This window comes from Nicotiana tomentosiformis, chromosome 9 (assembly GCF_000390325.3).
Source record: "Nicotiana tomentosiformis chromosome 9, ASM39032v3, whole genome shotgun sequence".
Taxonomy (NCBI): domain Eukaryota; kingdom Viridiplantae; phylum Streptophyta; class Magnoliopsida; order Solanales; family Solanaceae; genus Nicotiana; species Nicotiana tomentosiformis.
Window position 1 is genome coordinate 99,237,373 of NC_090820.1, and position 27,805 is coordinate 99,265,177.

The window sequence follows — 27,805 nt, forward strand, 5'->3', positions numbered from 1 at the left end:
TAAAACCCTCAGAAAAATATCCCAAAATAAGCCCCAAAGGCTATTTTTATCAAAATGGGGTCGGGTTATGAAAATAGGAAAATTAACCCTCGGAACTCAAGTCTACGGTCGCATAATAGACCACACATTGGTATGCGTGTCGCACAATGCACCGCAAAACTGATGCCCAGAAATGGGCTTCACTGGACAGGTCTGCGACCATTTTGCGGTCGCATAACCAGTTATGCGGCCCGCAGAATGATTCTATTGTCGCAGAATTGGCCGCAGAATTGCATTCTGCCAACCTGTAGTAATTTGGTTATAACTTCTTGTAGGAGTGTCCAAATGACGAACGGTTTGAAGCGTTAGAAACTAGACTCGAAGATCTTTAATTTGATAGGTCATCCATCATATAACTCCATATATATATATGCTCGTCCAAAGTTTGGTCTTATGCGTACCCATTTGAAACTTTAGTCTATCATGAAATTTCCAACTTGACTTAGACTTAGGGCTCACCTTAGACCCCACACCACTTATAATATGTCTCGTACACTTATTATCATATTTAATTAATATCTATCATATTAATAGTCCTCGTCTGCACACAAAATAATATAATTAGCGCACATCAACTTTCTTAATAGCGCTTAAGTATTTCAAAATTTTCCGAGATGTTACAATTGCAGCTAAAATTGGTAAAAGAGAAGGAATCTTAGATAATGTAAGAGAGAATGTGCAACTATAATTGTGGGAATATTGCAAAAGATATTATTTGAGAATGAATCAAACAAAGAATTAAATATTTTAATTATGGTTAGGACTTTATTTTATTCAATTAAATATTATCCTTTGATTTTAACCAGGACAAATGTCTCCCATCCAAATAGGAACTTGGAGAAATAGAGAGATTAGGAAATAGAGGGGAGTTGGATCCGAAAGTCTTCAGAGGCGTGGAGCTAGTGTCGCTTTTACTTAAATATTCTATGCGGGTTCAGCCGAACCTAGTGACTTTTACTTAAATATTATTATATTTATGTTAGAAAATTTATTAAATATATATAAATATTTAATTATAAATTTAGTAACTAAACTTCAAATTGTGGCTCTGCCACCCTAGATCCCCCATCCCCTCCTCCCATGCACACTCCCTCACGTCATCCGACCCCTCATTACCAACCCCTTACCCAGCCTACACCTTATTTTCTTTAGTGTTTGCTTTAGATTATATATGAATATTTTTGGAGTAATATTTTCCGTTTGTTTACCAAACGATCGGAAAATAAATACGAAAATTACTTATTTTCGAAACATTTTCCTTAAACACATCCTTAAGTTTGACTTTTAAATTGCTAAAAAGACCCTAAATTACCACTTGGCCTACCTACTTTTTCACAAGAAATCTGCATTTCTTTTCACTAGTGGGGAAAAACCCAGGAAATAAAGAGTAGTAGACAAAAATAGAAAAGTCGAAAAGCTGGCAAACAAAGTTTTGACAAGTCAAACTAAAGTACTTCTAGCATTTATATGGAGTTCTCTCATCGAGCTTAATCAAGTCAATGTATATTGTTTAAGTCTTTGGCCTTTTCTGATCTGTGCAATATCTTTAGGTACTACCCTCAAATCTTGAATCTTGATTTATGATATTTACAAAGTTGCAATCTTTTACTCTATAAAACCCCAAATTCTTTATTTTCTTGTAAAATCTTGAAGAATTATACTCAAAAATTCAATCTTGAAAATATGGGAGGTTGTTTTAGCAAGAAGTATACCCAAGAATCTTGAATCTTGATTTATGTGACTCACAAAATTACAATCTTTTACTCTGTAAAACCCCAATTTCTTGATTTCTTGAGGAATTAAAGTCCAAAAATTCAATCTTGCTCACATAAACTGTAGAAATGGGTGGTTGTTTTAGCAAGAAGTATACACGAGAAGGTGCTAAGGGGGGTTATAGAGCAACAAGAAGAAATGTTAATCAAGAATATAAAAAAACACCACAACCTCAACCAGAAAGGCCATATCAGCCACAGCCACAACCTCAGCCTCAGCCACAAGCACACACTGTTACCGCGCAGCCGGCACAAACCCAAGACCAAATGCAAGGACCCCATTTGAATAACATATTAGGAAAGCCTTTTGAAGATATTCGGAAGCACTATACACTTGGTAAAGAATTGGGTAGGGGTCAGTTTGGAGTGACATATCATTGTACTGAGAATTCGACGGGGAACCCTTATGCTTGTAAGTCTATATTGAAAAGGAAGCTTGTGAGTAAGAATGATAGGGAGGATATGAAGAGGGAAATTCAAATTATGCAGCATTTAAGTGGCCAGCCGAACATCGTGGAATTTAAAGGCGCATATGAGGATAGGCATTCGGTGCACCTCGTGATGGAACTTTGTGCTGGAGGAGAGTTGTTTGATAGGATTATTGCTCGGGGATATTATTCGGAGAAGGATGCTGCTGAGATTATTAGACAGATTGTAAATGTTGTTAACATTTGCCATTTCATGGGTGTTATGCATAGGGATCTTAAGCCAGAGAATTTCTTACTGACTAGTAAGGATGAAAATGCAATGCTCAAGGCAACCGATTTTGGACTTTCTGTCTTCATTGAAGAAGGTCAGTTTCTTGCCCCTCGAGATTAATTACATTATAGCTGAGCTTTTTAGAATAAGCTTTTGTGTCTGTTAATATTATGTTATCTTTTTATATTTTCATGACTTTTATTACTTGAGCGTGCCTCTGAATGATGACAAGAACGTTTTTACTGTGACACTAACAGTAGTATCTATCTTCAAAAAGTAAAGATATGATTGGGGTAGAGTATAAAGATGCACTCGTTGGTTAAGCAAATCTTTGTTGAAGATGCACCCATGGATGTGGCCTAGTGGTCAATGAAGTGGGTTGTGAACCATGAGGTCTCAGATTCAAATCCCAGCGGATGCAAAAACACTAGGTGATTTCTTCCCATATGTCTAAGTCTTGGTGGACAGAGTTACCTGATACCTGATACCTGTTGTCAGTGGGAAGTAGCACATATTCCGTGGAAGTAGTCGAGGTGCTCACAAGCTGACCCGGACACCACGGTTATAATTTTTTTTTTTTTGTTGAAGATCTATTCTCAATTGTTAGCTAAACAAGAATTACATCAGTCCTTCCAATCAAGCAAGCTCTCAATGATTACCATCAAAGCAAGAAGTATTGCCTATAGACTATCAAAAGGGTTAGGCGAGCTGTAATTTCCATATCCAGTGCTGCAGTTGCTATCTTAGTTCCAATAACCTAAGATGGCTTTTATGCTGTATTCATGACTCAATCTAGTGTCCTAAACCCGAACTTTTATCTTTCTGTCATCTGTGGGTAGTGAAAGTGAGCAAGTGAAACTTTTTGACCGAGAGTGCGAGTTACTGTTAGAGCATCTCTCATCACTGATCAATCCTGTTTCCAGGTGAAGCAATGCGTTAGTTACAAGATTGCCAAAGGGTCTGCGTAGTGCATTTGTTCAAATGATTCATTTACTGGAGAGATAAGTTTGTTGATGTGTACCGAAGGCACTTGATTAGTGAAATATTTCAAGACATACTCTACTTCCGGTCAGGATAACCTTTGAAGGGTTTAAGTATCTCCGAGGAACAGGACAGTCGAACAAAAATACTACTCGTCGATTAAGTGTTATAGTTGTCAGGATGGATCCACTATGTGTCAAACAAAAATGAAACAGAGTACCTTCGTTTTTGTTTCACGTTTTTTTTAACTTTTGTCTGATAGGTATACTTTACAGCACATCCTCTTCTCTTGTGATCTAAGTTTCTCTAGGTGCTCTGTAGTATTGCTGATTTTTACAAACTACTAACATGCATCCCCATTCAATATAGCACATTTGTTCTTAACGCTTTTATTTCATGTGCAGTCTTGTCACTTGTGCCACTATTTGAGTATTTCCGCATAGATCATTTCCATAGTTGACTTCAATTGCTTTTGTTTCCTCCACCGTTCTTTTAAGGATCTACATTAGACGAACTTACGTTTCATTTATAAATTTCAGGGAAGGTGTACCGTGATATAGTTGGTAGTGCATATTATGTTGCCCCTGAAGTATTGCGGCGTAGTTATGGGAAGGAAGCAGATGTATGGAGTGCAGGTGTTATTTTGTATATTCTACTCAGTGGTGTGCCTCCATTTTGGGCTGGTAAGGACAGCGATAAAAGTTTAACAAAATGGTGTACTTCTTGTTATTTGCTCTACTTCTCTATTAATGTTTCTTGCCAAATCCTTTGCAGAAACTGAAAAGGGAATATTTAATGCCATACTAAAAGGAGAAATTGACTTTGAAAGTGATCCATGGCCATCCATATCAAATAGTGCCAAGGACCTTATAAGAAAAATGCTGACGCAGGAGCCAAAGAAGAGAATTACTTCAGCACAAGTTCTTGGTATTTTTCTCCTTTTCCCTTTGTGTAATCAGAAGTTACTGCGTGTGATATCTCTTCGTTCTGCCGTTGTACTTTACATGCATACTTCTTTCAATGTAATAGGGTTAACTCGTGTTTAGGTTTCTTAGGCATTTAGTAGTTTATCTTATGAGTATAAGTTGCAGTGCTCTTCCAGTTGACTTTGACCAGAACAGACATTGATGAAATCACTGTCTTGACTATAGCAGAGCTAAATACATTATCATTCTTCGTATAATATGGCTTGTCTCGTGGTGTTAACTTTGGATATATTTTGGATCTGCTTCACTTATAAATGCAGTGATCTGGTGAAGGCATTTGTCCAAGAGAGTGGTTTGATATATGAATACGTCACAAATAGAATTGATAAGATGACTGAAATGGAGTTCTTTGGGCTTGGAAGATTTACAACAACATAAAAGACAATTTTTACAGAACAATGGTGTGACTAGCCATGTTATATGGGACCGTAACTTATCCACAACATGAGTTCAAAGAAATGTGGATGTTATAATAGATGTACGGTCATACAATTCTAGACAAGATTAAAATGATCACATTATGCCGAGGGTGCAAGTAGAAACATAGAGGATAAGATGAGAGAAAGTCGCCTTAGATGATTTGGCCAAGTGATACATTGACCTCCACATGCTATATTCAACACGATAATGCTGAAAAGATGAAAAGGAGTAGCTTTTTTATATGGTTTAGTAGAAAGCAACAACAACATACCCAGTGTAGTCCCACAAGTGGGTCTGTGAGGGTAGAGTGTACGCAGACCTTACCCCTACCTTTAAGACGGCAAATAAGTTGTTTCCATTAGACCCTCGGCCTAGGAAAGATAAATGGAAGGGGCAATAACAAGCAAACCAAATCTGACAACCGAAGCGAAAATACAAAACTAACACTAAGGAATGCAAATAGAAAATCGAAACAAAGGCACTACAAGTAATAACAGAAGTCTGAGGATACGAAAATACACAAAAGACAATAAGTGATGTATCAAAGCTACTGCTACAAACACGGACAATGCTCGGCTACCTAACCCTTTACCTTTATTCTCAACCTCCACACCTTCTTATCCATGGTCATGTCCTCTGTAAGGATGGTTCAGTAGAAAAGAATCCCAATAATATTGTACATATTGGAAGAAAATTTGGAGCCCATCCTGAAGCTCAACCCTTTACATAAAGTATTACTACACAATTTTCACATCTTGATACATTCGTTAAATTGGGTAAAGCTCTTCTTTTGGTATCTTCTATTGATTACGAACTAGGAGTCATACCTCGCTCTTCCCTTGTTTTTTATCTTGGTAACTAGAGCATCATAATAAAGCGGGTTCTCTCTTTCAGTTTTGCTTCTTTTTTTTTTCCACATAAACTTTCTGTATAAGCACACATTCCTCTTAGTGAGGGGTAGGAAAGATCAATGTAAAAACAGAGAGCAAGCCACCTGATCAACCGATAAGTTCTTGAATTCTTTTTTGTGATAGCAGACTTAAGACTCATAAAGCACTTGAGGTCTAAAACAAGACAAGGTAAACTAAAAATCACATGGATGGAGGCTATCTCAAAAAATCTACAGTCTCCCATAATCAATGTGAATTTAGCTATCAACAGAATACAATAAAAGTATAACTTTTATATAGGCTATATGCATATACCTATCGGTTTCAACTAAGGTTTAATTGGTTGTTACAATCCATTAGGTTTTGTGTTTTTTAGTAGCCTTTTAAGTTTGGTTAGAGATTTGTAGACAAAAATTGAGATTTAGAGAACCTCTAGTTAAAGAGTTTCAAGTTTGTTTTTAAAAACAAATTATCTTTAAGCAAAGTACTAGTCTTAGACCGAGTATAGGGGAATGCTCATCGATGATTCATATAGTGGACCTCAATTTTGTTTCAACTGAGACTTAAATTAATTTGATATTGCATCTTTGGTCTTTGTGAGACAATAATTGATTTCTTCCAACTTATAGGTTAACAATCAATTGATAAAGAAGAAACAATTTTTTTACAAAAATGACATGTCAATTCAAAACTAAAAAAATAATGAGATGTGCAAGGGGGGTGGGGTTTAGAAGTGGGAAGGTGAAGAGAGATAAGAAGTTGGGTGTTTTTACCTTTATCCTCTTGGTGGCTTACATATGCTCTATCTCCTCATCCCTTGGAGTTGCGGTCTCCTCATATGGTGTTGGGGAGGGGAGGGGAGGGGTAGCAAAACATCTACCTATTATTCAAGGTTGCAGAAATCAAAAGGGGAGGGGAGAAGAGGTAAGGGGTATTTTGGTACCACTAGAAGATGAATAGCTTTGTTGTTTCAACTTTGACTTATGACAGCTGTGGGCATTATTAAAGTGGAAGAAACTGAAACTTGAGCCAATACAATACTTACAATTTATCAAGTATACTTCGTAGTAAACCATTCTGTTTTGGTTCTTTGTTGGCAGCTTGTATCATAGAATGGGCATTTGTTGGATTTCAATACTGAGTTTTCATTTCTTTTCAAGATTTCGTTCTTCTGTTGCATCACTAGCAGCCCAATTTCTCGTTTCTCTTCCCCCTTTTTGGTATAATGAGAGGTGTCAAAACATTACATTGAGTTCCCTATGCACGATGTGCCTTTCTTGGTTTTGTGGAAGTCGAATTAATCCTCTCCTCTCCTCCTTTCCCCTTCTATCTCTCTTTGATGTTGATGGTGTTTAGACCAACTTGCATGCACCACGATTTTTCCATTCGATACTAGCATGGGACTAACCCATACTCGGTGCATGCACCAAACCATGTTTATTTACCGTAGTTAAACGATAAATTGAGTTAAGAATACATATTAAAAAGCACAATTAAGTGATAATCATGTGTAAAAGACACATATCATGCACTTATTGCTTTGGTCCTTGCACTGGATGTGGGTAAGTACCTGCATCCTCCCATCACTACAAATACCGGATAACACTATCCTCTATGGTTTAGACAGTGGAAGAAATCACTTAACTTTTCTTTTTTTGCCTCTATTGGAATTTGACCCTGGTCTCACATGGTCTTTGTTCCGCCTTCATCAACTGCTAATAACCATACCTTTGGGAGCCCCATTCTCTCTCTCCATTTTGCTTCCCCAGGTTCTTAAGTCTTTGACTGAAAGCAAGAGGCATTGCTTGCTTGCAGCTTTTCTTTTTTCTTTTTTTTTAATATTTTTTTTTTATATGTTGCATTTAAGTTCTGCTTGCTTGTGTAATACTTAGCACTCTTCGTGCTTGTTTCTACAGAACATCCATGGCTTCGAATGGGAGAAGCATCAGACAAGCCAATAGACAGTGCAGTGCTGTCCAGAATGAAGCAGTTTAGGGCAATGAACAAGCTCAAGAAACTTGCATTGAAGGTACAATCTAATATTGCCTTCTTATTTTGACACAGCAGGTGATTTATGTATTTTCGAGGCTGTTGTGAATCTTTGATTATCATTACTGGTTCTTCAGTAGCAAAATTGATGTGGGATATGCTGTACGTACTCAAATTATCTAGAAGATGTAGCATTTTCTACGCACTTGATGTTGGAAGTAGAACTATAATCAAGCTAATACTTCATCTTCTCTAGTAAGGTATTACACAATGGGTATATGTTTGCTCAACTACATGAGAAATTTTCTTTTTAATTCTAAAAGAAAAAAACTATATGAGAAATTCTTCTAATACAACAATAACAACAACCACCTAGTAAAATCCCACAAGTGGGGTTTGGGGAGGGTAGTGTGTACTTAGACCTTACCCCTATCCCGAAGGAGTAGAGGCTGTTTCCGATAGACCCTCGGCTCAAGAAGACGAAAAGAGACAATAGATCAGTAACAACAACATGAGCCAGAAAGATAATACCAGAATCGTAAGAAGTAGAAAATAGATGGAAATGCAATAATGATAACCAATAACAATGGCACGGCACTATGAAAACGGAAAAATGAGAAATTCTTCTAATATCACCTTGTTTTTCCCTTCACAAGGTGTTTCATGTGGTTGAATAAGGTCTTAATTGACATTCATTTCCATTCACAAGATGTCTTCATATCAGTTGATTGACTTTCATTTAGCAAAGGTGTACGCATTACAGTTGCTTCGTTCGGCTAACGTGTACCTGGATTTCTAACAAGTCAAAGCAAGATGTTGATATCAGCATTTATATTTTAATTACAACCTCTTGATATTCTGTTACATTTGTAATTTTCCCAGGTCATTGCGGAAAATTTATCTGAAGAAGAAATCAAGGGTTTGAAAGCTATGTTTGCAAACATTGATACAGACAATAGTGGCACAATCACTTATGAAGAATTGAAGTCAGGATTGGCTCGGCTTGGATCAAAGCTAACGGAGACCGAAGTCAAGCAACTCATGGAAGCTGTAAGTATGATGCCTTTGACAGGATTTAATTTTTTTTTTTTTTTATCTTAGCTGCTGACTGAATAAGTACTTGTTTTTCATGTAAATGATTTGACGTTCAGGCTGATGTGGATGGAAATGGAACAATCGATTACATCGAGTTTATTACTGCAACAATGCATAGACATCGGCTTGAAAGGGATGAGCATCTCTTTAAAGCTTTTCAGTATTTTGACAAGGACCATAGTGGGTAAGTCCATAAAGTTGAATAAGACTTCTGTTTTTTCTGATTTCCATCTAAATGAACTGTTGATTAATAAAACTTGGTGAGTATAACATGCATACCACATGCAAATCTGGATAAATAAGGAAAATTATTTTCAGATGCAAAAGAAAAAACCTAATTTTGTCCTTGTTGCTGTTCATATCTTATATTATGACATAGTGACATATCCCTTATGTGGATTATGGATAGATTCGTGGCATCAACAGGGTAAATTATAAATGATAGGGTCTGGAGTTTTCCAAGTGATTCCTTTTGTCACTAGCCATTGGGATATTGAGAGGAAAACCTCCTAAGCCATCTAATTGCTTAACTTCCTCAAGTTATGGGTGGGATCAGCCAGAGGTGGTTAGTAGGTTTCATTTACTTAAAGGGCGGTCGCTTTCTGTTGTGCATTTTTTTTTTTTGATAACTGTGGTGTTCGGGCCAGCTTGCGCGCACCTCGACTAATTAATTCTATGGAATATCTGCTACCTCCCACCAGCAACATGTACTAGACAACTCTATCTATTATGGCTTGGACAGATGGGAAGAAATCACGTGTTTTTGCCTCCGTTGGGATTTGAACCTGAGACCTCATGGTTCTCAACCCACTTCATTGACCACTAGGCTACACCCTTGCGGGTTAATACGGCCATGATTACTCCTTACTCCAGAATCAGATAGACCCTCGTAGTGTTTAACATATGGTAGTTGCATCAAGAAACCTTCATGAGCCTGAAAAACTAAGGTGAATCATTTTTAAAATCAGGAGTATTATGATCTATAGGATCAAGAACTATAGTCGATTTTGAGACATCCTCCTGACTTAAAAGTGAACCTTCATAATGGAATATATAACATATTGATCTCTCTCTGGCTGTTTCTACACTTGGCTATTTTGGAAGCTTTCTATACTTTCTGAACCTTTTAGAAGCATGTACTTGGAGGCTACAGTATATAAGTTAAAATGTGGTCTGTTCAAGTCTCAAGATTTCACATTCTTCTCACATATCCACTTTTTTATTGTTGTTAATGTTATCCAGCTTCATCACGAGAGATGAATTGGAAAGCGCCATGAAGGAGTATGGTATGGGTGATGAGGCGACCATAAAGGAAATAATTGCAGAGGTGGACACTGACAATGTAAGTGGTGTTGTACGAGACGCTTGACGTTGAAACTCTAGTATGGTAATTTCATACTGACTCTTCGAATTAAACAGGATGGTAGGATCAATTATGAGGAGTTCTGTGCTATGATGAGAAGTGGAACACAACCACAGCCGAAGCTTTTCTAGTGCATTGACGAAAATACCCTTGCTAACAGAGATTTTCAGCCATACAAGATGGGAAGGCGTCGACACTGAGAAGATCACAAGAGAGGTGAAGAAGTATAGGTGATGTAGTTGGTATTTCTTCAATCCTTCAACTATCTTCAGAAAGCATGGAGTACAAGGAGGCATTTTGGTTGTAGGTTGAGTTTGAATGCAGTGTGTGTGAATAGCAAGTTAATGTTATATTTTCACTTTCCCTGTAATGTATCTTATCCCCTTTGTAATTTTGTGTGGATCACATTGTCATTTTTACCTTGTTAACAGATTACAACAAGACAACCTGGAATTAGCATTGTGCTTGAAAAAAGAAAGGACTGTTGACTTGATGTTACTGATGTCTTTAAGATGTTAGTGTTTATGGACATTGGATGTTTTCCATATTTAACTATGCTAATTATCAAGTTATAATTTGAAATTTGTGTATTTATTTGGATATTTTGATAATGAACCTTATCTTTAAGTCCTGAAAAATCAACCAAGAGCAAACAATTCACTAAGTCAAGCTAATTAAGACTGACTTACTAAACACAATGTACAAACAAGACAAGCTCATTTCCATTAGCACAATCAAATCAATATGAGGATTTTTTCGTTTTGGGGTGTAAAATGTTTCCTACCAAAGACTGACTTCACTTCCACTGCTCGAATCCTAGACGTCTTGTTAAGAATGAAAATGTGCCACAATCTTTGATGGTCGTGAACAACTTTATCTTTTTATATCTTAAAATGCTTTATTAGAGTTCTTATTTAAACTTGTGGAATGAATAAAATCCTAAGAAAAATTGTACAATCAAGCAGGAGAAGAAACAGTTTATTTTTAATCCTTAAATATGAATTGAAACAAAAAGACTATTAACATATGCACCATAACTACTAAAATAAGAGTGCTAGTAAAGGGTCCCTTGGTTCTTCTTAACAATTCTGGCCAATTGATCTAAATCTGTGCATGTACTCTTTAAGCACCTTTAATTACTGAACCATTAGGGAATCTAAAGGTCAAGCTTCTAAAATCTATTTATTTTTAGAATTGTTTTTCAAAAAAGTACTTTCGGTGAGAATCGATTTTTGTTTGGCTAATTAATTTAAAAAGCACTTTTGAACAGTAATTAGTGATTGGCCAAGCTTTTGAAAACTGCTTCTAAGTGTATTTTTTTTAAAAGTGTTTCTCAGAAAAGTGTTTTTGGAGAGAAGCTATATTTTTTTTGCTTCTCAAAATCTGCTTCTGTTCCTCAAAAACACTTTTTTTTCCTTCTAAAAGTTTGGCCAAACACCTCAATTTTTTGCCAAAAGCACTTTTGGCCAAAAAATAAAATAAAATAGGCCAAACATGCTATAAAGATTCCTTTCTTTTCCATAAATGGGGCATTCCCCTTGACAAACCATAGAGTTGAGTGTTTCTACTTCGATTCTAAGTTTAAACTTGATGAATTTGACCTTAATAATTTTTTATATTAAATTCTTTGTACTTTAAGAATTATAAATACAGATTTAAAATCTGTTGAAATTGTATTAGATTTTTACAAACACACATTTATTTATACTCTGGATAGTTTCATTCGAGATCGTGATGGAGGACATAGCTTACGATCATCGGCTTTGATCATGCCACTAGGCATTTGATTAAGACATTGCACAATGATCCGAACACTTTGTCGCATCTCTTCGATACGAATACAGTAACGATCATAGCGATCTCCTCTGGTACCTAAACCTAGGAGGGGTTTATAGGAAGCCAAAAAACGTGAGCCTTTTTACATACTTCTTAAAGGGGGAGAGCGCCAGGAGAACGTCGAGACGCCATCAGTTTGGAGCGCGAGGCCAGCAGAGCTTGCTGCAGAGGAGATAAGAAAAGGCTCAGCAGAGGGGATCAAAAACTTTTCATTCAACTTCTTCTTTCAATTGCCACACATAGGATCTGAAGACTGAGGTCACTTCTTATCTTACGTGATTGACGGTGACACCTCCTAAACTTCCTGTGCTTGGATCCACAGCGTGGTATCTTCCACCCTTCATTAATGCTAAAACTACGTTGATGAGAAGGGGGTATTTGCCGACAAGAAGCCTTTTTTTCATTTAAAAGAGTCTAGTCTGTACGGATGCGCTTACCCCTGACAGTGATGGATATGGATGACGAAAGCCCGATCGATAATAGTCCGGTTTTATACTTGGATCTTTATTAATATTTGTTCTTTCTTTCGCTTCAGTAGTCTTATCTTAGATCTTTATTACTATTTGTTCTTTCTTTCGGTTCGGTAATCTTATACTTAGATCTTTATTAATATTTGTTTTTTTTTCTTTGGTTTTTTTATCATATCTTGTTGTTGTCACTGCTTTCTTTTCCATCTTTCCTTAAGCTGACAATCTATCAGAAATAACTTTTCTACTTTCATAAAGTAGAGGTAAGATCTTCGTATAGGGATTATACTGGTTTATTATTTTTGTTGTATCGAAAATAGTCCAATTGAATGAACCCGTTATCGAAGAACTGCATTGCTTATAATGTACTTTATCTCTTTCCTTCAGCTTACATGGTTCAGAGCAAAACCTTTTTTTTCTTCTCTGAAAAAGGAAAGGTACACATAGCTGTCTTTATTTTTAAAGAATTTATAAGAAGATGGAATCCAAGGTTAAGTACAAATTGCAATAGAAGAATGAAGACAACTCTAAATTGCCATTGCACGTGAGGTTAATATAATATTCTAATGTTGTACTTTCAATAAGCATATTATATTCATGTGCACGTGTACACACCTTCTCCTTTTTGCATCGTAAATAGACGCCATTGCTGCATTAAATTTTAACCCTTTTTTTTTTTTTAATCCCAAAAAACCCGCGGCCGCCATTTGAGTGAGCACTCTGTGCGCACTGGGTAAACCTTCACTGTGTAATAGCCTGCAAACCACATAGGGTATGTAAACTGCACTAGACAAGCCCCGTACGACAGACTCAGAGGGACATTGCGGTGGATTGATCCCGCGTCGCCCGTGTGGACGTCGCCCGCCAAACCCAACTGGGTCGTCCCTTCGGAACAATTTTAACCTTTAATAATGTTGTTTCTTGGAGTTTAATATGCAGAGGGAATAATAAAGTGTCTTGAGTTCGAATTATGGAAATAGAAAATCTTTCGCTAGGGTTTGTTTTATTCTTTTACTGAATTAACGTGAATCTAGATAGTCAATATCACTATATACGATTTTGAATGCCAAATGAGTAACAAAAAAAGAATTGCTATAGTCTATAGAGAATGAATAAGGATAGAGTAAATCACCAAAAGACGTGGTAAATTATAAATCTGGCCATAAATTTTGGCAACTTGTTTTCAAATTTTTTTTAAAACATTGTTTGTTCATGAACTATGATTAATTCTTTAAAAAAAATTGATTTTTTTTTTCAAATTTCCAGTTTTTGGGTGAAATTATTTTTCTACTCACAAAACGTCAATTTTTTTCAAATAAAATGCATGTCCAAACACAATTTTAACTTTCAAAAATTATTTTTCAACATAACTTCAAAATTTATTTTTTAAAATTTTAACCAAATATTAGCTAAGACAAAAGGTATAGGATTAAAGAACTCTGCTAGCATTTGCGTTAACAAGGCAAAACGTATAATAACAGCATAAGTAGCCTAGGATGCTCCTAATGTTTCGATTATTGAGAAACCACCCTCACTTTCTCTTAACAGCTAAGCAAATCTTTTTCTTTAATTTTTTAAGTAGTACTATTATTTTAATTTTTGTACCATAAGAATTTGTGTGCAACTGACTAATTATCAATTCTAACTGGCATCAAGAAATTATTTACGTTCAATAGCCGAAAAAATTATAAAATTTGTACAATCATTGCATATAACATGCAGAATGTATATATATAAAAAAATATTTTTTTTTTGCTATTATTTTGAGAACGGCTATACAATATCATTTTTCTTTAATATACTTTGTATCGTCTTGTACGGTAAGATAAAATCAAGATTAAAGAACGAGAAGGCAAAACAAAAACAAAATAAAAATAAAACAACCCAAGAATTGTATGACGGAAGGAAATCATACTCCTTAAGATATTCAGAAATCTTGCATGCTTATGTTCTTAAGATTTTTAGTTTCTCCATGTCTTAATTATTTCCATCATTTGTGATAGAAATTTTATTTCACTTATAAAAAGCACAGTCCAATACACTAAGCTCCCGCTATATATGGAGCCTAGGGAAAGACCAGACCATATATTGAATTTGATGTATGCAGTCTTGTCTTGCATTTCTTGAACTCGTAACATCTTGATCACTAAGCGGCACCTTTTATGTTCACTTAATTACTTGTAACCAAAAAGTTTCTGTCGGCGTACAGATTTGGTATAAAATAAACTTTGAGTAATGAAAAATATTTGAGTGTGAAAAAAAAAGTTGTAATCATAATCGCTTTTACCTATTTGTTGAAATTTGAACAATGACAAATATTTTAAGGACAATACTTTAACTTGAAACATAATCATATAATAGCAATAATAAATACGTGGTAAAATAAATTGTGAAACGGTCGGATGATACCACTAACTAATAAGAGTGTCACCGTCGCTAATAAGTTCAAGCCGTAAAACCAACCTCTTACAGAAATATAAGATAAGACTACGCACAATAGATTCAGTGTGGTTCAACTATTTTTTTCGACCCGCCCATGGCAGGAGCTTAGTATACAGTGTTACGCTCATTTTCTCAGATATTACCACCAAACTTGATGCAGCTCAAGCTCTTGGCTATTTCCTTTTGCTTAACTCAGAGCATACTGCTGTCTTTTCTGTGATTGAGGAATGTTAAAAAATAGCCATAGTTTGGTCAGTGCTTCTGTGTGTTACAATGAAGAGGTGAAAGAAGAGAGTCTAAATGGCATTGCTGAGATTTCTGCTGAATTGCAAAAGGAGAGGCAGAAAAATAAAGAGCTAATGGACAGAATATCAGTTCTTGAATCGCAGATACAAGAAAAACATAAGGACTTGGAGCTCTCAAATGGAGAAGTATGATTGCTCATAATTAATTAGCTATATGAATGTTATGTGATTCCCAAAATAATAACTGCTAATGGTTTTTACTTGCCTTCTAATCATCTGTTTTGCCTGGAATATATTTGGCTTCGATTGGTGGCTTTTAGTCTTGGTTCCTATTCATTTATTTTGGACTCTTGCCTCATTTACCTTAGATTGTAGTGTCTCTGTTCTGTTGTGATTGATTATGCATGCTTGCCTTTGAGTCGAAGGTCTATCGAAAACAGCCTCTCTGTCTGCACAAGGTAGAGGTAAGGCTGTGTACACTACCCTCCCCACACCCTACTTGTGGGATTATACCGTGTATGTTGTCGTTATTCTTTGAAGACTTAATCTTGAATGAGCTGATTTCAAGTGTAAATAAAATAAAAGTTCAACCTTGAGTTTCCCTCTGAGCATGTTCAACAGAATTTCAACATTGTTACGCGAAGTTGATAAGTAGAATTTTATAATCTATGTATATGTGCAACTTGAGAGATTTATTCATACTACAGAACTGTTCTTGTGAACTTTTTAATACATGTAAAAGTATGCAGTGTGCTCAAAGAAAACAAAATACATCATCTGTTCGAATCATCTAATAATTGGAAGAGTAAGTTTTCATTCCAAATACACTCCATGCTTATGTTACCTTTCTCTTAACCACAGGCCAGTTGTCAAAGTATGGGGGAAAGGCATTTCAGAAAGCTCAAAAGACAAAAAATGGACTCAGAAGTGAGGGATCATACTGAAATCTTTCTAAACAAAGATGTTAATACAGATCAAGAATGCCTAGTCAATTGGATGAGCATACATGATAGTCAGTTTCTAAATATTGAGAGATCCAAAGATGGCGATACAGCTGCAGATAATGACACCGATGATAGTGAAGACAAAGACAAAGACGATGAAGAATCCGATGATAGTGGCACTTGTAATGACTGTACAGATAGTAGAGAAAATGTCAAGAACTTGCATATCAAAAAGGAAATCAAAGAACAAGTACTGAAAGAGGATCTTGGTGAAGCAAGTGATCTGCCATTCAGAAGACAGGGAAGTTCATTTTCACATAAAAAATCTGTAAAGGTGGCTTTTTGTCCAAAGGAAGTAAAGAAAATACTTGAATCAAAAGAGCTTTCACTGAAAAATGCTCAATCACATACTATAAGAAAAATCTTAGTTTTTTCACCTCTTGGTATAAGGCATGGATGTGAGGACATGTATGAATTAGACTTCAATCATTTTAGCATTTTACACAAGGGAGAACACTATACAGATTCAAAAAATCCGGGGGTATGCTACCTAATTTCTTGTACCTATGACTAAATGGTTCTGTTTTGGTTTTAAGTTCAACTGAACTAATATGATCTGTGTCAGGAGCATGTGTTATACGATAAACCTGGAGTTCGGAGGAAGATATTCTATGCCAACAAACAGAACTCAAACTTGTGTCCTGTTAGAATACTTGAAGAGGAGAAGGTCATGCGCCCCTCTGATCCTAGCTGCCCGTCGTGCTTATTCCTATGCATCAAATATGGAGGAAAGACAAGAAATCTTCCTCAAAATGAGTAAGCACTGCTTAGTTACTTGATCTCGTATGCTTTGTTGAAATAGTACATAGAGTTTATGTTTTGTGTACTAACGCGGTAAAGAACTTGTACACTATTAGGTTTAGTTGATCTACGACATCAGGTAACTCTTCATATCAGGCATTGATATAGTAACCAGTTAAATTGCACTGATAGTATAAAAATTCTTTACACTGTCAACGTATATAATAGTTAAACTACAAAGTGAGCAGAAAATTGGTTATAGCTAACTTACAATTGATGCATTGTAATTCCAGATACGTCAGGCAGCGAATGGGAAGAAACAAGCTAAAATCTTTTGGGCCGGTCATATGTGGGATGGCAATGCTAGTCCATATTCGCAGCGGAAGCTTCTTCTTTAAGGCCTTGGGAATTACACTTCTTTTCATGGCTGGCTTTCCTAATGACCTGGTTCAAAGGGAAACCAAATATAAGAACTTGGACCTCCTACAAAAGTATTACAGGTATTCTGCATTGCATGTTTTTTTTGTATATTTTCAAGTAGCCTATAACGCGTTTATGTAAAAAGAGTTTTAAATCATCTCCACATTTGCAGGACAGATGAGGATGCAGAAAGAGAGGAGTTATTTCTATCACATACTCAAACTGATACTATTGTAAGATCTGCAACTCATTGTCATTTCTTCAATATATGTGGTAACTCTGCTGCAAAGCAAAACTCAATACATCAAATTACTACTCTCATTCCAGTTTATGTGAACCTTTTCGCTTTTTGAAGTCAATTTGACTAATTTTTGAAACTAAATTGCATTAGATTAACTCGATATTTTAAAGTTAAAGTTTGGATATTCAAAAACTATATGAAAAGTACTATAAGTTACAATTCTTCTGATGAAAACATGCATTTCGAAATGTTGGCCAAAGTTTACAAAGTTTGAATCTCGAAAAGCAAAAAGGTTCACATAAACTGGAACAGAGGGAGTAGTATCTTAAGTCATGTTACTGTGACAAGATATTGCTAGGCAAGATATGTATTGTTTGTGACTTTAAGTTAGTCCTCACCAGTCAACTTCCTTTAGTTTTGAGCTTAACTTTCACATTTTAGACTAAATACCTTCTAATTCTGTTAAAGAGGTTTCTTCTGATGGAATTATTCATGTTATTCCAGAATATTAGTCCCAATTCTCAACAGGGGAAGAAAGTTTCAACGAAATCGAGAAGCAAGAGGAAAGCAATCTCTAAGAGCAAAACTTCAGAGAAAGCAACAACTATACATTCTGAACCTTCGTGTTCTGCATCTCCTGCGCCATTTGGATTAATGAATTACGCGTCAACTTCAAGTCAGATGAATATATCAGTTCCATCATCTCGAGCACCAGTAGATATGCCAAAGCCTGTAATGGCTAATACCGCGTCCAATATTCCCTACCATAACCAATGTGCATATCCTGTTTTCCCGACGTATCCACCAAATTCTGTTCTGCCTTTTGTATATTGGCCTCAACTTAATGCATTCCCTCCCTGCCCTTACCCCTCTTCTTATAGATATATTGCACCTGGAAGCTGCATTTCGGTCAATCCATATTCGTACTATGGTCATTTGTATAGTAACCCTTTGAATCCAGAAACTTTAAGGACAGAGAAGCAAAATGGAAGATCAGATGATGCTGAAAGGGAGTCCAATAGTAGTACAAGCAGCACAGATTCCAGAGAGAAGTAAACAAACTTTTAGTGTCCAAGGTCCTATTTTTGTCACGACCCAAGCCCCTTCTTCAGAAGCTTGCCAGCCTAGAAGTCTTGTCAATGACTCACCCTCATCGGCCAGCCCTCCATCAGGGGCATCACATTTTCTCCTTGGTATAATGATGTTTGGTAGCAGGAATTTGTAGCCAAAACTCAGTGAGTAGCTTATTTTCAAGTTTTGAATCAGAGCTTTAGCCTTTGGGGGTGAAACAATGTGCATAATGATCATAAAAGCTTCACAGTTTTCTGATGCTACTGTGTGCATTTACTGACGGTTAAGGAATGATCCTTGGGCCTAACTCAACCTCATAAGCTAACTCATGAGACGAGGACTGTCTAAGACCATATAACAAGACGACCCATTTTTCAACCAATGTGGAAGTTCTCCATAGAATATATTTTCATCAGAAAATGTCCTACCGGATAATCATTTTTCCACTTTGGTTTGTATTAAAGTAGGGACTTACTGTAACAAGATGGAAGATAGGATAATTTGGCTAAACCCACTTGCATCAGGGAAAAAAACGATTTTGGAACACACACACACAAAAAAAAAAAAAAAATATCCGCCGGCTAACATTTTAGTTAGCATCAATTTTAACTGAAGAAACAGTTTAGTAGATCCAATAGTTAGATAGCTTAGCTAGTCCCCTGGTTAAGATTAGTTACTGATCTTTTTGTATAGTACATGTATTTACCTACCATTTACAGAGAAGAATCAAATAATTTGCTAGCTAACTCTTCTTGTCCCTTTTCACTTCCCGCTACGTCCTCTCATGATCTTCAGTCTTCCCTGAGCTGGACAAAGAATTCTTGAGCTTACTCAGTAGCTCCTGAAGTTTTGGCACCAAATTTTGCCCAGAATGATAAACTGGGTTTATCTGAACCGGTACTTCAGTTTCAACCTCAGTATCATCATAAGCATGTGAATCACCAAATAGTTGGGAAGATGCTTGTCCAGAATCACAAATCTGGTCATCTTCAGGGCAGCCCTCTAAGCGCTGAGAAAACACTTTTTCCGAGTAGTTTGGTGTCGCAGTACTAATTTGACCATCTGCCGATGTGGGTTGAGAAGATGATTGCACAGAAGATGATAGAGAAGCATTGCAAATGATGGCATCTGGACCAACTTCTGTCCGCTCGGGTAACTGGCAAACACGCTTAAGTTTTCGCTGTTGTTGGGACTCATGTACAATAACACCCTCTGTAGCTGAGGCAAGACGTTTTTTCATGACAGCTTTTTGCACTTGAGAAATCGGAGCACATAGAGTTCCTTCATCTCTGTCGTCAACTTGAGACTTAGTAGTGAAGCCGGAGTGTTGGTTTGGGATCCTTAGGTCTGCCATCTGCCTTCGAAGCTTTGCAATACGAGCTCTAAGGTGGTCAGGTGAGTATTCTGATTGAAGGTTGTGCCACAATATGCGTTTTACTGCAGCTATCAATGCAGATATTTCACAATTTATAGCTTTTTCCTGTGAGCAAATTTGGTACATCATGAGCACAGAACTAAATTTTATAGTTCAAGAGATAAAAGAGATGAGTACTTACTTGGGCTTCACGAGAACCGAGTCCATTATCATGTATTTTCTTGGCTAGCTCTTCTGAGTATAGCACGAAGTCTTTAAGAAGGGGCACAGGTGGAAACAAGTCAACAAGTTCATATACATAGATGTATCTAATAGCCAGCAGCCATTGTTTTCTCCTTATCAGATTTTCGATAAAGCCTATAAAAGTATATTTATATACATGAGAACTCAGTTGTACAAAATGGTTTATGATATCACATATAAGATAATCTCCCCACATAATTTAAGTGTCGGGTAGAATTAAATGGAAATAAATTACAAAAAAAAAAAAAAACTCAGTATAATCCCACAAGTGGGGTATGGGGAGGGTAGAGTGTTTCCAGACCTAAAGGTAGAGAGGTTGTTTCCGATAGACATCCGGCTCAAGGAAAGATGAAAAGAAAGCAATAGCAACAAGCAATAACAACAACAAAATAATATGAAAACGTAGCGAAAAGAACATGTAACAAAAATCTAACAATAAAAGAATACAAGACTAGCACTAATACTACTGGTATGGGAAAGCAACACTCTCGACTACCTACCAGCCTTCTATCTTAATTCTCGACCTCCACACCTTCCTATCATTCGGTAAGCTGAAGCAACGTCATACCATGCATAATCACCTCTCCCCAATGCTTCTTTGGCCTACCTCTACCTCTCTTCATATCCACCAAGGTCAACATATCTCACACCTACTCAGAGTCCTAACTGGGGCGAAATGGTAATAAATTACATCCTATAAAATATTGAAAGACTTCCAACTAATTAAGACTCTTTGAAAAAAAGAAAAAAAAGGGCAGCCCGGTGCACTAAGCCTATGCGCAGGGTCCGGGGAAGGGCCGGACCACAAGGGTCTATCGTACGCAGCCTTACCATGTATTTCTGCAAGAGGCTATTTCCACGGCTCGAACCCGTGACCTCCTGGTCACATGGCAGCAACTTTACCGGTTACGCCAAGGCTCTCCTTCAAATTAAGACTCTTCGAAAACGAACACAATATGATCAAACTATTTACCATAGAGAACATATCCAAAAGGCCACAAGAATATGAACTGGTTGATCAAAATATAATAGTAATGCGTGAGAGAGCTGAATAAAGTTGAAATGAAAACCAACATATAACCAGTAGCTGTTATCATACTTGGTCTGTATGTGCATATGCATGAGAGAGAGAGAGAGAGAGAGAGAGAGAGAGAGAGAGAGAGAGAGAGAGAGAGAGAGAGAGAGAGAGAGCATGCCTGGGATCTTATCTGCTAATCCTAGGATTTTGAACAAATTAATTGCCCTTCTAGACTGGTAAACAATCTCCAATAGACCTAGAAGCTCATCTGAATCATAAGAGGATGACAATTCAAAAGTAGCTAAAAGTTGCAAAAAGCCAATGACCTCTGAATGATTCAGCTGCGATCCGGTCAATGTTTCTCGCCACTCAACAGCAAGCACAATTGCCTCTATTTTAACCTGAGTTGTTATTTCTGGAGAAACTTCTCTCAGATGTTCCAACAAATCAGAGAACCTCTTCATAAGTGATGATGGGCCATATTTACACTTCCCCAAGTTGGCAGAACGACATTTCCGCAATGCATCTAAGACAACCTTTGCAGGATCTGATGCACAATGAATAAAACTTAAGGAACAAGCAGAGGTTAAATCGCGTGCCTTGCTTTTCAATTCCACATTGTCGCAAAGAGGTTCAGTTTTAGAGGGATCCATAGATTTCTCAATCTGGGGATTTTCTCCTGAGAAGGTAGAATAGAACACATGATGTCACTAATATTCCACAATAATAAATGTGCCACACAAGACTGGCCACATATGAATTCTTATGAGAAGTATTACCTGCAATACCCAGTACATGAAAATTCTGATATGCATTCTCATCCTGTGCTACAGTGTGGCACAAACTCTCAAGCTCATATTTATCGAAGGAAGATGCCAAGCCATAGGCACCTACTAGAAGCAGAAAACCCAATATTGCCAGATAGTTTTCTGTTTCAGCTATCATCTTTGCTTTCCAGTCAAATGCAAGCTTGCGTGCTTCCAGTTTGGCTTTTGGTTTAATCTCTGGTGAGAGCCTCATCAACTGTTCCAGTAGAAGAATGCAACTTTTCCTGATAACACTACGATCAAATAAAATTTCTTCATTATGAGGTTCTGGAGGATAAAATCCTTCAAGTGCTTCCAATACAAGCAATCCTGAGTCACATGACATTTTGAGAGCTCTAGATATTTCAATGCGCAACAACTCCTGCTCATTCCAATGATTGTATAAAAAATTCTGCAAATTCTTTCCGCCCATGCTCACAAGGATGGCAGCCATAGCATCGGAATGACCTAACATGCAAGTGGAGGCCGTTCCAGAGAATGAGGTAGAGCTGAGGGCCTTGGTATCAGTGGGGACAGATGGACTAATTGATACCACCTGTTTCAGCTGAGCCTCAGAAATGACAGATGATGCGGTTACATCTGCCTTCTGCCTTGTGAGAGATTCTATACACTCTTCAAGCTGTGAAGACGGGTATTGAGATTGAAGCTTGTGATCCATAATGCATCTGATAACAGCTCTAATGGAAGCTACACTCTGTTCAATGGCTTCATTCTGTATGCAAAAGATAAGATCAAGCATTTCAAAGAAAAGATCTATCCAGCAAGATATTATAATAGCAGTGACAAATGTGGTAAAAGACCTTTTCTTTGACTGAGCACGTTTCTCCAATACAAACGCACTCAGAAATCTGCATAACTTGTTTCAAGTAGTCTTTGAGAATAGGTATTGGTTGGAAATGGCCTGTGAGCTCAAAAGCATAAGCATATTCAACAGCTTCAAGATGCTTTTGCTTGGCTATGAGGTTCTGGATGAAACCTATCATGAATATGATTTAGTTGTCAAAGTTCCCTAATTACCTTTGAATAAATGGAATGACAATAATCTGCTCACATTTAATCCATCACCCGATAACATGCCATTCTACGAATATCCACAATGCAGCCATACAATAATCAACAATTCTACCAAGGCATCTCAACTGTTTGAAGATGGAAAAAAAACGCAATGTTAAGAAAACTCAACACTTCCAGAGGAATTGGCCACTTAAAGTCAAAGCCATTTCTCTTTCGCAGTTGCAACACAATCTACTAGTTCCTCGTCATTTTGGATCAAGCTTTAGTGGCCCCAGATCAATGATAATAGTAAAAGGAACCTAGCCACACTCCCACCATGGTAGTACACACACCAAATTTCCCTCCCTTTTCGTGTTTCAGAGCAATGCAAACAACAACAACAAACCCGGAGGGTAGTGTGTACGCAGACCTTACCCCTACCTTATAAAGATGAGGGGAGAGCAATGCAAGCTGTACCAAAATAGTACACAACCACAAATGAACACAACGCATTCCTTGGTTACCCCATGATCTCATAATCAGATACCTACCAAGGGATTGTTTAATTAAACTGAAAATTAAGGTCAGCCATCTTTTCTTCAGACTAGAAACCAAAAGTATTTTCATTAATCAAAGGCTAAGCACTAAGTCGGCGCAGGATAATGCAAAATCATCCGCTTACAATCACAATCAGTTCTGTAATGAGCTAAAAAATCTTTCATATTTTGTTCATCATATACATCCCATACATTACATCGAAGAGCTAATAAAGTAAGACATTTAAACTTCTACATATGGATAGATGTGTTCCTTCCCTCAAAGCAACTCTAGTTCCTCACTCTTTATACAATCTAGCATATACAAGCTGGTATATTCTCCAAATTTTCCTCAGATCTTTCCTGATACCGCGACCATTCTAGCATCACTTTATACTCTTTGGAATCACCCATTTGACGTAAAATTAACATAAAAACAGTTCTAACAAAAGATTTGCCACAGGGCAATGTTGGATCAGGTAATAGAAGTCTTGCCACAAGGCTAAAAATTACAGAGCAATTACATTATGGAAAACAAAAAGGTCTTTTAATTTACTATACGATGTAATTAAAAGACTGTATAATTAATATCCTAGCAATTACACAGCTAAGTAATTACATGGCGTTGTTCCAAAACACCCTCAAGTTTCTGGGCATACCACTTATCTACATCAAAATCAAATTGATCATCAATATCCATTTGGATGAGAAATAAGAAGCAAGCGATAGTACAGAAATTATCTTACCAAATAGTGGTAGACTAGATTCGAGCAAGAGAAGATGTAGAATGAATGCTAGAAAAAGAATAACAAGACAAAGGCAATATCGATACTTACAAGAAATCTTCTCTGTGAAACCAAGAAGATGACACAACTCCATTGACTTGTTATGCTCAGCAACAACAGTCAGCAGGCTCATAAGCCCATCCGCATCAAAGGAAGAGACCAGACCATAAGAAGCCAACAGATACAAGAAGCCCAAGATCTCTAGTTGATCCCCAGTCATTGCCCTCATTTTAGCCTTCCACTCTCTCGCAAGTTTCCTTGCTCTTCTGCGCACAATAGGTTGAATCTTCGGTGATACTCTAATTAACTGCTCTAATAGAAGAATGCAGGTCTGCTTGACAACACTGCCCTCAAACTCTGTATCTCCGTTCATCAAGTGGGGAGGATAGAACCCTTCCATTGCATCAAGCACCAACTGTGCAGGGTTGCGAGACAATTGAAGGGACCTGAAAACATCATCAGACAACGAATCTAGCTTGTTTGCGTGCTCATTTAAGAATATCTGTAAAGTCCTCCCGTCCATTGTCACAACAAGTTTTATATCAGCAGAACTACTAGAGATAGCACCAACTCTTTCCACTTCTACATTGTATAAATAAATAGACTCAGTCTTCTTAGGGACATTACCAATAGTTTTCAGTTGCTTCATTTTATCCTCAAGCACTTTAAACCGATCTTCCATGTGCTTTTCTCTTTGTTCAAGCTCTCTAAATTTCACCTCAACCTGTTTCTCTTTAAGTGCTACATCTTTCAGTTTTTTCTTGAAGAATCCTTGTTCTGTTTGGAATTTTTCCTTTTCTAATTGAAACTCACCATGAACCAAATCCAGTTTCTTCTCCCTAGAATCAAGATCTTCTGATCGCTGCCTATATGCCTTTTGAATAGAATTGAGCCCTCCCTCCCTTAGTTGGAGTATTTCCTCGAAAAAATTCAAGTCCTGCTCGCGGAGTTCAAGTTTCTTCTTAATTGTATCCAGACCCTTGTCCTTGTCCTCCAGTTCCTTCTTCACTGAGGTCAGGTGGTCTTCCTTGATAGTAAGTTTTGTCTTTACAGAATCCAAAGTAGTTTCCTTCTCTCTTAGTTCCTTCTGAATGGAATCTAGGTAATGTTCCTTTTCTCTAAGTTCCTTCTTCACGGTGTCCAAGCTCCTTACTTTTATTTCAAGTTCCTTCTCCGTCGACTGTAAATTATTTTCCTTAACTTGAAATTCTTCCATTCGTTCAGCGAATTTTCTCTCTTTCAACTGAAGGACATCTGATTCTTTGCGAATCAAACTCTGAATCTTATTCAACTTCTCCAAGAGCTCCTCAAACTCCTTGGCCTTCATACAAATCTCCGTAAAACTAGACTTGCAAAAATTCTCCAACTGCTTATGCTCAAATCCTATTTCCTCCAAAAGGCGTTCCCCAATCTTTTCTTGCTCGATCAGCTTCTCCTCTCTCAATTTCACAGCTTCATCGAATCCCTTTTTGGCAAAAATGAAGTCTTGCCACTTGCATTCCAAATCCCAGATTTCTCTTTCTTGGAATGCACAAAACTCCTCTTCTTTTGTTTCAACTTCTTTCCGTCTCTGCTCTAAAGATTCCCTGATCAAGTCAAGTTCCTTAGAGCCCTCAGCCACCGATTCTTGTACTGAGGTCAAGTACTTCTCCCTGACCTCAAGTTCATTGAAGCATTCTTGCAAACACTTGCTGGTCATATCAGACTCCTCCTCAAAAGTCTTCCATTCCAGCATAAACATCAACATTAATTTCCTTAAACCCTTCTTCATTACCTCATTCTGTTGCATAACTTGAGATATCTTCTCCATAATCACACAATCTTCATAAGCTAAGAGCAGGGAAAATGAGACAAACGAGGCTACATTAAACCCATCAGTTTTTTCTTAAATGGCGAATATAACGGTTCTTAATATTTAAGTTATTATATTTATAAGGGAAAAGGCCCAAAAATGACATTCTTTTATTCGAAATGGATCAATTATAACTCCGTTTAAATTTGAATTCAAAAATGACCCTGCCGTTATAAAATGAGTCTAATAATGCCCTTGTGTTATTCAAAATGGATCAATAATGCCCTGAATTTTTTTTAATAAAAAAATACTTTTAAAAACTGAAAAATATATATTCTGTAAAAACTAAAAAAAGAAAGGAATTTGCAAAATATATATTTTTAAGTCTTTTCAATTTTTTTAAAGTATTTGTTTTGTAAAAACTGGAAAAAAAAAATTAAAAAACTGAAAAAAAAAAAAAAAACTCTCCTAAAGCAGTAGACTACATATGCATTAGTTTTAAAAAAATAAAAAAAATTGCAAAATCTTTTTTTTTTCAATTTGACGGTTCAATATTTTTTCGGTTTATTTTTATAAAATAAAAAATCTACTATAATTATCGGTACAGTTATAGATTTATATAAAAACATACGGTTTTATTAAAAAAAACCTAAAAATCGGTTCGGCACGGTACAATTATGTCGGTTTAGTCGGTTTTTAAATATTCATTTATAGTTATATGTCGGGTTTTTTAAATAAATTTCCAGTTTTAAAATTTTTTTTTTTTCAATAAATTTCCAGCTTTTTTAAAAAAAAATTTCCAGTTTTTACAAAACAAATACTTTAAAAAAAATGAAAAGATTTAAAAATATATATTTTGCAAATTTCTTTCTTTTTTTAGTTTTTACGGAATATATATTTTTCAGTTTTTAAAAATATTTTTTTAAATAAAAAATTTCAGGGCATTATTGATCTATTTTGAATAACACAAGGGCATTATTAGACCTATTTTATAACGGCAGGGTCATTTTTGGATTCAAATTTAAACGGGGGTTATAATTGATCCATTTCGAATACCACAAGGTTATTTTTGGGCATTTTCCCTATTTATAAAGTTATGGTTTCACGCATGTCGCAATTTAGTACAAATTTATATTACGTGTCAAAAATATTTAGCACATGAAATTAAAAAGGGAAATACAATATAAGAAAAAGTCAAGAGTGAATACCACGTCTCCAGAAAAAACACATTCCTGAGAAGCATCCTCAATCTCGATTGAGAGAACCCTAATTTTTATATATACTAAAGGAATAAAGTTACCATATATAATTGGCATTATGGTTAAACTAAGTGTTAAACTAATAAATGTCAATAGTATATGATAACTTTATTCTATTAGATTATGTTAGTCAAATATATATATATATATATAAGCTTAATTTGAATTAAAAGATAGTAATTTTGAATTTATAGATTAAGTTTTAAAATTCGAATTTAAATTAAAAATAAAATTTTGTCCTTTTTTAATCATGTTATCATACTTAATCCAGTTAAT

The 27,805-nt window shown here is 36.3% G+C and overlaps 3 protein-coding genes across 3 annotated transcripts; 2 read left to right on the plus strand and 1 right to left on the minus strand.

Moving 5' to 3' along the window:
* The first annotated feature begins 1,431 nt into the window (after positions 1 to 1,431).
* Positions 1,432 to 10,816, plus strand: LOC104117771 (calcium-dependent protein kinase 21-like). Its single transcript, XM_009628863.4, has 8 exons — positions 1,432 to 2,604; positions 4,031 to 4,174; positions 4,266 to 4,418; positions 7,704 to 7,816; positions 8,659 to 8,826; positions 8,928 to 9,055; positions 10,114 to 10,213; positions 10,291 to 10,816. The coding sequence occupies exons 1-8, from the start codon at positions 1,881 to 1,883 to the stop codon at positions 10,363 to 10,365; spliced, it is 1,605 nt and encodes a 534-aa protein (XP_009627158.1). The 5' UTR covers positions 1,432 to 1,880; the 3' UTR covers positions 10,366 to 10,816.
* A 4,325-nt stretch (positions 10,817 to 15,141) lies between these two features.
* Positions 15,142 to 16,748, plus strand: LOC104117770 (uncharacterized). The gene is made up of 2 exons (XM_070185794.1): positions 15,142 to 15,410; positions 16,086 to 16,748. Exons 1-2 carry the CDS (start codon positions 15,207 to 15,209, stop codon positions 16,740 to 16,742), a joined length of 861 nt encoding a protein of 286 aa, XP_070041895.1. The 5' UTR covers positions 15,142 to 15,206; the 3' UTR covers positions 16,743 to 16,748.
* A 2,514-nt stretch (positions 16,749 to 19,262) lies between these two features.
* Positions 19,263 to 26,375, minus strand: LOC104117769 (FRIGIDA-like protein 5). Its single transcript, XM_009628861.4, has 6 exons — positions 24,530 to 26,375; positions 22,965 to 23,140; positions 22,117 to 22,876; positions 21,516 to 22,016; positions 20,258 to 20,433; positions 19,263 to 20,181 (listed from the first exon to the last, which is right to left on the minus strand). Exons 1-6 carry the CDS (start codon positions 26,286 to 26,288, stop codon positions 19,474 to 19,476), a joined length of 4,080 nt encoding a protein of 1,359 aa, XP_009627156.2. The 5' UTR covers positions 26,289 to 26,375; the 3' UTR covers positions 19,263 to 19,473.
* Between the last annotated feature and the right edge of the window lie 1,430 nt (positions 26,376 to 27,805).